This window comes from Carica papaya, chromosome 7 (genome assembly GCF_054855325.1).
Source record: "Carica papaya isolate Zhongbai chromosome 7, ASM5485532v1, whole genome shotgun sequence".
Taxonomy (NCBI): Eukaryota; Viridiplantae; Streptophyta; class Magnoliopsida; order Brassicales; family Caricaceae; genus Carica; species Carica papaya.
Window position 1 is genome coordinate 21,852,965 of NC_142315.1, and position 14,867 is coordinate 21,867,831.

Genomic DNA, 14,867 nt, shown 5'->3' on the forward strand with positions numbered 1-14,867 from the left:
ATATAACAGATGCAATTGTCTCCAAGTGTATATAAATTTTTCAAAAAAAAAAAAAAACTAAACTACAAAAGCGAATTGCCAGTAAAAAATTCCTAATTAAAATTAAATCTGTAGCACTTAATGCATGTACCTCCATAGGGTTGTAGTAACAATTTTTAGATGAATATTAATTATCTACTAATTATTTTTTATTCTATTAGTTAATACTTTTTACATTTCGGTCAGCATGAGCATTTTTATGTTTCCTTATTAAAAAAAAAATCGTAATATACTTAATGTTTATATGTTATTTAATTAATAAAGTTAATTTTGGTAAAACATTGATAATGTAGGCATAATAAAATTATTTATAATTACATAAAACTTCGTACTTTAATCATAAATTCAATCAATATTATAATAAGTTGAATAAGAAAATTAATTATAACTACTATAATTTGTTGGATTTTTCGAGTTAGATACTAATATTTTAAAAAATATTTTTTTAAAAAAAGATTGTCAACCAACAATGTACATATTAATGCTAATTACAATTAGAACGTCGTTCCTGCTTGTTTTGCTCCATTCACTCACACATTAAATCTTCAAAAAGCCAAACCGCATACCTGTCTACACATATTGTTTCATGTTCTTAACTCCTCAATGTTATTATATATATATATACGTACATATGCAAACATTTGTGTATATGTATATGAAAATGTACAGAAATAGTTGTCGAAGTACATAGATATATGTAAATGAAGCTAAACCAAATGTAGCTTGCAGTAATGCAATGAGATCGATGGAAAGAAATCATACATTAAGGGCTGAACGGGTGTTAGTAACTTGGGAGATTGATAGTTGAATTTATGATGACTCCGGTGTTTGTGCTGTAGAGTTCTATCCTTATCTTTTAAGTAAAGTAAGTAATGTGAGATCACTTTAAGGATACCATTGCCTTTTGGATGTTTGAAGAATTGTCTCAAAAGCATACAATTAATTAGCTAGAAAGAAATATGAAAATGATCAAGGAGTTAGAACATTAGATTCAATGAAGTATAGATATATGAAAAAATGGTGAATTTGATTTATTAAAAAGATAAAAATATCAATGGCCAAAGTCACTTTCATAATGATTAGTGGTTTTGATAAAGCTACCATTCCCTATTGCTCTCCAATGGAATCCTTATACGCTCAACCTCTTCTTTTACTTAAGACATTCTATCTACTTTACTGTATTTTAGAATTTCAAAAACATTCTTCACCATTGCTTTAAGGCCTAATTTTGTACGATATTACCTTGAATTTGGTGAGTTTAGTTTCAAGACCACCTGGCAACTTGACAACACAATGTTCTTATATGTGTGTGTGTGTATATATAAGACAATAACAAGGCCTCCATACTAGTGATCATGGCAAAAAGTTAACAATAGCCAAGGTCCCACTACATCATATGACATCCTTACAATCAAGATGCTCCATGATCTTTTAATATCAATTGAAGATAGACTTTTGTCAAAGTCCTGAAACTCGATTAAGAGCCATTTGAAAAAGAAAATAACCATTAGGCCATCATGTATTGCAATAAAAGAAAATGAGAGAAAGAACAAGATCAAGAGGATTGAAGAAGCAATAATATTGTGACATATTTTTGTTGATTTAACATGTACAAATACTAAAAACCAAATAAAATTTTGTACAAAGTTCTTTACACCATATCATAGTGATTCAAAATAAAAATAGTTCTTAACCTAGCTAAAGATCCTTGCCATATTAGGGGTGTGCGTTGGAGGTGATCTTACACGTGTTGGCTTATGCATTTTCTTGCACACGCAAAGTTTTCGTGCATGTTAAGGAGTTTAAGCATATGAAATTTTTCGACGTATGAAAATTATAAATGACACATTTTCGTGCACATTATGGAATCTAAATTTTATTCTATCCCCTTTAAAATGTTAGAAAAGGATTTTTTGAGACTTGCTTTTTATTTTTTCTCTAACATTGTGTAGAATTCTCCTGGCACATTTTTAGATTTATTTTGGTTACTTGAAGACCCATTGAAGATATTGATTATGATTTTTTTATTTGATAAATTATTAAATTAGTTCTTGAAATTTAACATTTGCCATAATTTGGTTCCTAATATTTATTTTGTTAGGGTTGATATGTGATGTTTTTCATTTGCTTCAAATACCCATGTTGATTATTATTAATAATTTATTAATTTATTATAATTAATGTATTAATTTAATTAACTAGTCCAATTCATTATTCTAGATTATTTTTTAAAGTATCCAGAAATGATCTTATTATTTTAATATTTTCTATTAAGAAATATAATAAAATTAGATATTTGAAACAAATAAAAAAACCAGGATTAAATTGTAATAAAAAAATGAGAAATTAATTTAATAATTTATCATATTTTCCATTTTTGATAATTTTATTTGAGATTTTAATATTCCCTTTACAACTTGTATTTTTTAACAAGAACAAATATATGAAAATTATGGGCACAAAAAAGGAAGAATAATCATGGGGTCTGTCTACGGTAAATCATAAACTAACAACTATTTGGAAGTAACCTTCCATCACATATACTTGATAGCCTAAGTGAAGAAAAAAAAAATGGACTAAGTGATAGAAAACCAAACCTGAAGAGAATAAAACAAAACAAGAGACAACACACATCTACCTCCTTCTTATATTCTTATAGGCAAGAGCAGAACCATGTCTTCACTTCAAGAATAAGCAGAAAAATAAGCTGCCATTAGATGTATATCACCTTGTTCAACACTCAGGTTCTAGAATGTGGAGTGGAGGTGACAACATTAATTGATAATCACACAAAATAATAATAATAATAATAAGTTTAATTAGTTAACAGAAAAAAAATCCTTCTAATATGAGAGTAGAAGTCTTACAGGACTACTTAAGAACTAATGATGATGATAATACATGATTGAAAGACAATTCGCATAAATTAAAAAAATAAAAGTGAGTTATTTCGACCAAAATTAAGGATAAAGAAGTCAAGACCCTTGAAGAAAAATAATATAAAAAAAGATAAAATGACTGATATCTACACAAATATTTTAGATAATTTATCAATAAAATTTGTTGTTAAAACCTCTAAATTCTAGATTATCTTTTTCACCAAAATAATTTATTTCTAACTTAAAACTTATATTGATAGCTCATAAGAAGAAGAAGAATCACTAAAAAGAATGAAAAATTTTGATGCGATGAGTTAATTTATATAAATTGTGTGTATTATGCATAATACAATACTTACTTGTAATATGTTTATGTTTACAATAAAAAAATAAATTAATTATAATTATGACTATATGATATAAGAAGATTACACATACCAAATAATCAAGCTGATATAACTAACTAGCAAAAATTCCTTTTACCAAAATAGCTTATTAGAGTCCAAAAGTTAGAAAGAAAAAATTAATATCCAAATAGTTTTCTTGTTTAAAATAGCATGAAATTAGAGTAAATTGAAAATAAAAATGGTTTACACTTAAAAGCTCGTAAATTCAAATACTTTTTACAAATTAATAAATATTTATTTTTTAAATACGAAAAAATTAAGAAAATCTCGTAAAACTTAAGAACTATTTTAAACTCGAGATAATAAATTTTATTATATTTTACTTTCGTGTGATATGATAAATTAAATTTGTGTGTGTGCGTGTGTGTGTACGGTTTTTTTTTTTTTGAATTAAATACATTAATGAGGTTGGAATTGATTTTCTTATAAGACAAGTTTGATTTTTCAAACATTAATACATTAATTAAATTAAACTAACTCAGAATAACAAACCCAATTCAAAACTAAACCCCTCATATGTGCTGTATAATTTATGGATTGGAATTCTATTCATGCAGTATAAACACATAAAAGAAAAGGAAAAGTAAAAGTCTTAATCAAGGAAAAAAATATTTGTTACGTGCATTTAATCATATAATAAAGAAAAAAATGGTCCTTGCGGGTGGAAAATTTAGGAGGCAGAGAGCGATTAGAAAATTAAATTAATAAATAAAAGGACCACGATGACTGAAAAAAAATTAAAGCTGTGAATATCCGGATGGTCCAATCGATGGCTGCGCATGTGCGCCATGTGTTCGCCTTACCAAGGGAGTGGCAGCGCCGGGGTCGCCACTCCTGACGTCCGCGCCCCTTTCACGTGCCCCCTGGACCATGCTGCATGTACATCGCGTTGTACAGATTGAACATGATATGCCTTTTAAATTATTATATTAAGCTGATCTCCCGTACAATACAATTCTGTACAAGTGTAATACAGCTTTCAATCCCATATGTTCTTTTTCTTCAAAGTCTTATTTTTTATTTTTTACATAGTTTTTTTTGTTTTTTGAAATACCGGAAATTTCATTAATGAAAACTAACAAATACAAAGTTTATATAAGTTTTGTAGAGGAATTAGAGCCCCTAATTATAAAAGCTTGTCAATTTAGTTACATTGTGAGTTGTTAAATTGTCCTAAACCATAGTCCATTTTACACAACAAGTGGGGAGTTTATGTAATTTGGGTTTGAGTTGAAGAAGACTCCAAACAAATAAAGGGTGTAGCTAGCACAGTGAATCTAGTAATTTTGCAACAATAAGCGTAGAATCACTATGGACTGTCGCTAAACGTAAACCTATTCTTTGAATGTTCAAGAAATGATGATATCTTGTATCATAAATGTAAATAAAACTACTAAATAATCTCTCAACTATGTGAAGATGTAACATAGGAAATGGATCATACCTAGCTTAAGACAGGAGATTGATAAGAAAAAATGACTATATACATTATTGTCTTTACTGCTGACTCAAGAACTATGAGCTAAGTATTCCGTTCATTACTATGGGTTTTTAGGAGCTAGTTTACTCGAAACCAATTTTTTTTTCGTTTACTATAGTGACATAAATTCAAGTATTGATGATATCTATAGCCAAATAAGATACTGATTGTTTCTGCAATAGTTATAGTCTTATATAAATCTTGGAAGATAAATCGTCTTACATGTATCAAACTTTCAAAATTAAAGAGTCCTAAAGGTTGGTATACCCCAAATTGTAGGGTGGCTATTTAAGGTATTTAGAATGAATTATTTGGGCCCATAACTTCTCTGGTTGTGCCAAAATTATCATGCTAGCACCAACATTTTCATGTCCTTAACTTATCTGTAGGTATTATTCCCCATACAGTAAGTGAAGTCATAAATAATTTCAAGTGGATCGAAGCGAAAAAATAAGAGATGAAAGCATTGCAGAAGAATGATAATTGGGTGCTAGTGCCACTACTTGAGGGAAATAAAATTGTGGGATGTAGATGTGTGTTTTGTATCAAACACAAGGCAGATGGATCAGTTGAAAGATATAAAATAAGACTCGTCGAGAGGGATATACCTGGACATAGATTATTAAGAAACTTTCTCGCCTGTAGTAAAATTGAATACTATAAGAGTACTAATCTCACTTGTAGCAAACTTTGATATTCCACCAGGTTTTGTTTTTTTGACATAAGGGAATATAGTTTATAAGTTACAAAAGACGTTATACAGATTAAAACAGTCTCCTAAAGTATGGTTTGAATGATTTAGCCTTTCAATAAGAAAACATTATTTCAAGCAAAGTAATTCAGATCATACTCTCTTCTTGAAATACCAACAAGGGAAGGTAACAACTTTAATAATCTATGTTGATGATATGATAATTACAGGAAATTATGAGGAATAAATATCTAAATTATAAAAACATTTAGCAATTGAATTTGAGATTAAAAATCTTAGGGGTTGAAGTATTTTTTAGGAATTGAAGTACCTCAGTCAATATGAGACATTTTTTTTTTATCCTGAAGGAAGTATGTGTTTGACTTGTTGTTTCAAACAAGAATGCTCGATTGGACACTTACTGATACTCCAGTTGGTCAAAACCAAGGCTTGGTAGAATTTCCTAATCAAACCCCTACCAATAAAAAAAGCATCAACACCTTGTGGGAACTAATATACTTATCTCACGTACGACCATATATTGTTTATGTAGTGAGCTTGGTGAGTCAATTCATGTCCTAACAAAGATCATATGAGTGTTGTGGTTCATAGCACTCCATACATTCATCCAACTTATCCCTAATGTATCATTAATGGCTATCACAACTAATAAACTCACTTACAGTTCTTAGATAAAACATTACAATTAAGAAGAAGTCATCATCATAATTGTTACCATAACAACCTAAAGAACCCTTGATTTCGTTCATAACCAATAAAATTTAGTTATCATACTTAGTGAAAACATTATAATCCAAAAGAAGCCAACCTCACAATTGCTACCACAACAACTTAAAGCACTCTTGATTTGGTACTATCTCATAATTGGTGAAATAACATAAACTCCATAAATTTTTATCTAGTCAACTACTAATTGATGTAAAAGGTGAATAATATTTCATTTGATGCTAACGATTTAATCTTACATTCAGTAAGAGTAAATATTTAAAAATATTTTACACAAATATATAAATACATTTGTCATCTAAAACTCCTATTAGTATCATCAAATGACTTTATTTATGGAATGATAACAATTTCTTACAAATGACACTAGAAAAAACAAAATATTAAAACAAAGAAAAAGACAGAATTATAAGGCGAAAATATTTTTAAATAGATAATCAAGCTATCAAAACATAGCATGCAGAGAGGATCATGATGAACTCATTAAGATTACTAAGGAACCAATATATACAATATCAATGCTAGTTTGATGACCTAAAAAAGGTAATATGGGATATGTTAATAGATCAAGTTTAGTTGGGTTGGCAAATGAATAAACAACCCCTATATATAAGATATAAAACATGGTTAGAAACCTTGGCCCATTAGTGTCCTTTTTTTTCCTCTATTGTTAGATGTAAAATTCTTAAGGTTATTTGTGTTTTGATCTTGGATAGTGTCGATACTTAGTGGTGATGAAGATATAAGAGAACATTTAACCGATTCAGAGATTTAGGAAAAGATCAACATAATTATGAAAAGTTATGGAGTCAATATATAAAATATGTTGAAAAAAGAGAATAAGATATCGTTGAGGGTGATGAAGAGCAACCACACTGAAATACAGGCTTGAACAAAATACACTTGACATAAGGATCCTTAATATTAGAAATACAAGTCCTTCATTCTCTTATGACATAATAAAAGCCAATATCTTCTATAAATCTCAAGATTCATTGTTCCCATACAAAAACACCACTATGCCATAAGTAGATGCCACCTAATTCAATTATCAAAGTCACATAATCCAAACATCTACATTAGGATTGAGATGACTAACTACATAACTTATCTTTTGTGCAATTCTAACACTAACTATTACAGTAAAAAACAAGATTAATTATACCTACATAATGTATTACTTTGTTAATTAGGTGCAACAGTCTTATTATCTTGACATAGTCTCGCAATCAGGTCATATTTACATCTATCCTCTTACATAATAAGACAACTACAAGGCATAATGCCAAAGAGTATCTAGTTTAGATTGACAACATCAAGATTATTTTTACAATGACAAAGTATGGTTTAGTGTTTCTCATACTCAGTAAATATATGATTTATATTTAATAATTTTTCTGCTAATAGTTTAACTACTAGTTAAACAATAAGATACTATCAATTTATACGTGTTAATGATCTAAATTTTAGAAAATTTAGTATGTGGTTAAATTTTTTTATTATTTTAATACATCTGAACTTTACTAGAATTTATATGGCTGAGATTGTTTAATTTTTTGTACTTTTAAAATTAATTATTTCATTTAATTTTAGTTTTAATTTCTTTAAGATTTTTAATTTTTTTAGTTATAAAAAGTGAAAGTGATAAAAAAAAATTAAACTATCTAACTATTTAAAATTAATATTATTATATTAGTTAATAAAGAGTCAAATTACGAAGAAGAGTGAAAGTGATAAAAATAAATAATATTATAATTAAATTTAAAAATTTGCAAAACAAAGAAATATCAAGTTGTGCTTTACTACTATATCTCAGCTAACGAAAATTTCTAACATCATCATAGACTAAATAATAATAGAAAAAAAAAAAAATTATGTAGACATGTGGGCTTGCTGTTAAATATATAATTACACAAAGAGATGGTTTATTTTTTGATAAATATTTATAGAAAATTAGCACTACTGCTTTTAGTAAAGGTGTTTCTTTTAATCAAATATTATTTTGATAGAGAAAATTAATGATAAGAGAAATGGGAGTGAGTAAAAATCATGATGTTGGTAGGAGAAGGTGCAAATTGCTACAACCCCAAAAAGAGAGAGATCCTGCAATATAATTACATTATCAAAAACCATACATATATATAGATATATATATATATATATATAGAGAGAGAGAGAGAGAGAGGCAGAGAAATCCACATTATCTTCTAAACCCTTTAGGGTTTCCAATAATTAGTGCACCCTCGAAGGGTAATATATGTTTAAAGAAGAAAGGAGGGTCGGCAGTATTTTATGGGAAATTAATGTATGATATATATATATATATATATATATATAGATAGATACATAGGGGGCATTGTGTTATAAATGGGATCTCATGGGCCAAGTACAATTATTAGTATGCCCAAGTCCTTGCTGGTCCTAAGCACACCATTTTACTATTACAAAAACAAAACTCTCTTGATGTTGATATTCTTGGTTATAACTTGATTTAATTTTATACTCTCTCTTTCTGAGTAGCTTGGAAAAATATTGTCTTTATTCTGATCTGACCCTCAAAGATTCGATTTGTATGTGTCTATCAATCTCCACTCGGTCGGAAATAAACCCACCAACATTAATATCCTAATTATCATAATTTTAAAATTATGAGTTAGTAGTTAAATCAAAATTGAAAATAAAATAAAATAAATAAATAAATAACTTAGAAAACTAATAGTTTCATACATAGAAATAAAGTTATTTAACAATTAAATTGACTCTTGATTAATTAATTATATTTTATTAAGGTACGACCAAAAAAAAAACATTAATGCACCTTAATTGTTGTTTATTTAATTTCTGTTTGCTTGTGCGTCAGGCTTTTTAGGTGCTTGCCTGTGCGCATACACATGGAGAGTACCCACGTGTCCAATTTTTTTATCATTAGCCATCCAATGTGATACAAAATTAATTAATATATACAAATATTATTGTCACAGTACATAAAGTTTAGTATAAAGGAATATATTAATTCGTATATTTTGGAATATTGGTGATCTAATAAATGTATAAGACCCCATGTCCGAGCATTGACAGGGAACAAATTGTGGTGGAGAATGTATGGTAATCCTACACAAAATAATGATGGTCCAAATTTCTGATGAGAGAATTAATCAGGGAGCCGGCCTCATGATCATCATCATATTTTAATTAATTAACTAAGATATACATATACATATATATAAAAGATTAATATACATTTAGGAAAGGTAATCTGCAGAAGAGGACCTTTGATAAGGGTGATACGTTCTCTACATGTATACACACACATATATATATATATATATATATATATACATACTTTGAGACCTTTCCATGGCCTAAAGGATTTAATTTTTCTGCTTCCTTTGCTTTCAGTACTTTTCTTTTAAATCACTTTTTCTTTTGTTTTTCCGCAAAAGAAATATAAAAAAAATTGGTCCCTGCCTTGCAGGTTAGCTGATGGTCAATTGAATGTTCATTAAGGATAAACTACATCATCATTTTTGTCATTTAGCTACAAATTACATGTATGTATGTATGTATGTATGTATGTATGTATGCATGTGTGTGGTACCTAATAATCTTCATCATCGCCTGCAATACTTTGTAATTTTCAGTCTTTTTCTAAGCTGTATTGATCATCAAGTCTTCTTTTTTCAATTATTGGAAACTGAGATTGGAACTTAAGATTTTTTTTTTTTCTCTCTTTTTAATTTTTTTTTTTTTTTTTTGACTTTAAATACGAAATGTGACTTCCATGAATTGAATTAATTGAGCTATATAAATTATCTATTAATGATAAAGAAATTTTAGATGGTAAAACACAATTGAAGTAATGTAATATAATAAGATAAATGATTTATTTGTAAAAAGATATATTAAAAATTAATCAATATAAAATAATTAATTCATTAGCTTAAGTTACTAATAAAACATTATATCAAAAGATTTGGTAAGTTTGAAAATTTTATAAAATATTATCTATATATATATATATATATATATATACTCTTTAAATTTTATTTTGATAATATTGAAATAAATCTATCGACATTTCCATCCATCGCTGGGTTTAAAGGATAGGACTTGATCTGAAGTTTAACTAAAAGAAGCCAATATAAGAAGTATGTATCCTAATCTCTGATTTTATATAAAATAAGTGATTGAGTTGAATTAATCCAATGGTTTAGGGTGATAAAAAAAAATAAAAAAAAAAAAGAATCTAACGTATTTTTTTATAAATAAAAACTAATAGTTCATTAACTATTATAAAATAAAACAAGTACCCATTTGGGTGCTCCTTCTAATATCAATATTTTGATTGGTAAATTGAAAAGTAATCATCTTTGTTGGCTTTCTATATGTGTTGATATAAAATATATATATATATATATATAGTATTCCACCACCAACTTTCCAAAGCATCTAATCTACGTTCTAATTTGTGACAGCAAATCGACCCAATTCATCTCTTAAACAATTTACTGAAAATATATCTACCTACGCAAAAATTTCTATTTACAACACTATTAACACATTGACACCATTAACAAATCTCCCTTTTTTACAAAGAAAAAAATAATATAAAAAAAGAAGCAAACTTGACCTAATTAGTTTCCTAAACCCTACTTGCAAGGTTTCATGTATTCTATGAGAATATTGACATATGACCACTTTTCTTCTTCTTCTTCTTCTTCTTCTTCTTCTTCTTCTTTCTTTTTTCCTCTACTGTAAATTTTCCTTTGAGCAACCATTTTTATAAAAGCTTGGGAGAAAGTCGAGTGTACGGGTTTCTTTAAGCATGTAGAGGCAGAGGGTCTTTTAGGGTGGTGGGCGAGTGGGGAAAGCCATGAAAGACGAGGCCTCAGCTTTCCAGAAGTAGTGATGGATGTCTTGTGCGATCCTTTTTGCATCAATGGAGGCACCGAGCAGGCCACGTTTTGTAAAGCCTACTGCATACAACCCATGTTCACCTTTCCACCCATTTGGGAATCCATCTTTCTCTGATAACATGTCAGTTTCCTGAGAATCCAAACCACCAATATATTTAAAATTAATAAACGTTTAAATCAATTTCTTCTTTCAATTTTTTTCCTGTTTCCTTTGTTATATAATTATACAACTATGTCGATGAACTGAAAGTTAAGTACCTTTAGCCATAAGGGTACATTAGTTTTGTAGCCTGTAGCAAGAATAATGGCATCAAAGTTTGCTACGCTTCCATTGACAAATTCCACAGCATGGTTCATTAGTCTCTTTATTCCAGGACAAACCTGTGTAATTAATAGATAGATATATTGTAACTAACAATGCAACTAATTTTGATTTCTTATTTCAAGAATACAGCAAGAAAGAAAAAGACGAAGAAAAAAAAAACCTTGACATGACCAGTTTTGATCTTAGCAAGCGTGCCAACATCCAGAACAGGTGTCTTGCCAGACTTGGTCTTGAGTGCAAGGGGGCCAAGTTTTGGGCGATTGAGTCCGAGGCGAGCAGTATCCCCCAGCATGAAGCCTGACATGAGAAGCAAGAATCTGTCCACAAGACGCACGGGCAGCCACTTTAGCAACCACATGGACAGTCCAAAAGTTGATCTCCCTACCATCTCTTGCGGCAAAACGTGCACCTGCAAGAACAACGAAACCCTTAATTAATTTATATATTAAAAAAACAAAAGAAAAGTTCTAACAAGACTCCAGACACTTGCCACTGTACACATACATATAAAAAGGCTGTTTGTGGTGAAAATAATAAGATTTGTCGCAACAGTTCTATATTATTATAGTTTTAGAGAGACTGAACAGTTCTCGTTTTGGTTCTTTCCAGAAAGAAAGAAGAAACATATATATAGAGAAAGATTATGGACTCTGGTCTGGTTTATAAAAAAAATTGAACTGATATGACCAATGTTGATGTTGCGCATGCAAACAAGTTCCAAGAAAGTAGAAAAAATTTTACTGTTTTTTAAAAGCAATAGAAGAACAGTACTAGAACCATTACATCAGAAAGTTTACTGCTTTCTTTGCTAAAAGCTAAAGTCTTTAACAAATAAATGATCTTAATTCACGAGAAATAGAATTGAGTTCGTAAAGGTTCTTAATTGAAACTGGATGGTCATGTGATTACTATTTAGTTTATTAAATTTTGGTTAGCAGAAATCAAACTCTATTTTGAAATTGAAATGGGTTTTGCGAAGAGCGAAAGAGAGATGATTGAAGCATGCTTACCGAATCTCTAACAACGAGGGTAGGATGAGCATTGTAGTTGCAGAGGTCTAAGCAAACCTCCATGCCCGAATTCCCGCAGCCAACGACCAAAACCTTCTTGTCACGAAACAATTCGCCACTCTTATAAGAGCTGGTGTGAATTATAGGCCCACCAAAATCATTCATTCCCGGAAACTGCGGCACAACCTCCTCTGCATTCTCTCCTGTGGCCACAATTAGCCATTGGCAAACATACTCAGTTTCCTCCTGTTTTAGTCCCACTGTCTTCACCCGCCAAAACCCACACCGGCGATCAAATTGGGCGCTCACCACGGTGGTGTTGAAGATAGGTTCCAAGCCGAAATGCGTGGTGTAAGCCTGCAAGTAAGCGAGGAATTGGTGCTTTGTTGGATAAGTGGGGAAATTTGCAGGGAATGGAAAAAGAGGAAGCTGGCAGAATTGCTTTGGAAGATGAAGAGAGAGACGATCATAAGTCTTGTTTTGCCACAAGGAAGCTATGCAATCAGCCCTTTCAAGAATCAAACAAGGCACGCCTCCTTGTTTAAGACACGCAGCCGTGGCTAGACCCGAGGGACCAGCACCAACCACGATCGGTCCAGGCACCCATACACACTTTGTTGTCGTCCCAGCCATGTTTTTGTTGAAATGATCATGGACCCTTTTGCCTTCCACTTCCTTCAAGTAGTACTCCATAAACAGCAAAAGCAAACAAATGAACAGTTTCGAGAAACAACTTTTACAAAATTACTATGCTCAAAAACTCATGCAAAACACTGAGGAAAAACCAATACGGTAGAGAGATTAGGGTGAGATTAAATTTGAGACATGGGTTTATCTTCTTATCTTCAAAGAGATTTGGGACTTCCTGGATTTCTGGAAATATATGGGTCGAGGACCTCTTATGCTCTTATACTTGTGTTAAACAAGGGTTTTTTAATATTCTTCTTGTTGAGTGGAAGGTGGAGAAAGCATAGGGCGAGAGGTCCGGTACCAGCACAAAGACTTTTGTAAATCAAGTAAGAGAGCTATTTGCTTAAGAGAAAGAAGGCAACACAAACTAGTAGAGATATTGAAACAGGGTCTAGGTATTTATACATGCATATATATACATACATATACATATATATGTAAGACGGGTTGGTGAATGACATAATATGAACGTAGCTAGAAGAACCATATCTTTATGTATCTCTTTACCATTGTGTAATAACTACCGTTAACTAACAACAACCTTCTCCATCACCCACTACGTGAGGAGTACAAAAAATAAAGAGAAAGTGTAAACAAAATTGTTGTATAGAGAGAGTATAAAACAATGGAGCAACACAAATTTATTATACAACTATTTATTACTCTAAAATCCACACTCAATATACTAAGGTAAATACTTCAAACTTTATTTTACTATAACTTAAATCATATATCTTTATTATTTTATATACAAATGTTGCTTATAATTTAAATATTAATATATATTTAAATTAATTTCACTTATATCTCTAATTACATAACTATACATTTGTATTTTCATTTGACGAAAAGAATCATAAAACAGATAACTTAAATTATACATGAGACTAATAGGGAATTATTAGAATGTTATATTCGCTTAAATTTATATCATATATGTATTAAATTTTTATTTATATTCTATAAATTTTTAATTCAATTTAATATATTTATATTTTTTAATTTGAACGTATTTTATTCTTATTCAGTTTTTAAATATTAATATTTTAATATAAAAAAAATGATATTTGGAGAATTTTTTTATTAGCCTTCTGATATTCTAAAAAATATAGGAAGTAATAATCTTATTTAACAAATTATATTGTAAATGGACATTTATTTTAATAATTTTAAAAAATAATTTTGCTAATATCCCAAAAATGTCTATAGTGAATATATATTTATGGGAGGTTTTGGCATTAGCTTGCTGTTTGGCTTTTTATAGAGTTTGGTTCCGGTCAACAAGAAGAACATTCTTCTCAAAACCTTATACTTAAAAAAAAAAAAAAAAAAAAAAAGATCCTGTTGATATGTTGACCAGTAACAGTTAATCTTAACCGTCGGATATGAAGATTCTTTTTCTCCATGGTAATCATCACATTGCTCCCTTTGACCATCCAACTGAAAAGCTTCACTAATTCAAGATATGGATGGCAAGTGTGACAGAGAGTTCACATATGGATATTTTCTTTTTTTAAAAAATTAATTAATTAATTAATTAAACTGAAAATAAAAAAACATATGAAAGAGAGAAATTCTCCGCATTTTCTTATAATTGTGAGTATATATATATATATATATATATATTTGAAATATATTTATGAAATAAAGTATAGTTTTATCATCTATGATTTTCTACTGAAA

General features: G+C 29.4%; 1 protein-coding gene across 1 annotated transcript; it reads right to left on the bottom strand.

The window, feature by feature from the left end:
• Positions 1–10,731: 10,731 nt before the first annotated feature.
• On the bottom strand, positions 10,732–13,540 carry YUC2 (Flavin-binding monooxygenase family protein). Its single transcript, XM_022040279.2, has 4 exons — positions 12,495–13,540; positions 11,645–11,893; positions 11,418–11,540; positions 10,732–11,289 (listed from the first exon to the last, which is right to left on the bottom strand). The coding sequence occupies exons 1-4, from the start codon at positions 13,185–13,187 to the stop codon at positions 11,089–11,091; spliced, it is 1,266 nt and encodes a 421-aa protein (XP_021895971.1). The 5' UTR covers positions 13,188–13,540; the 3' UTR covers positions 10,732–11,088.
• Positions 13,541–14,867: the final 1,327 nt, after the last annotated feature.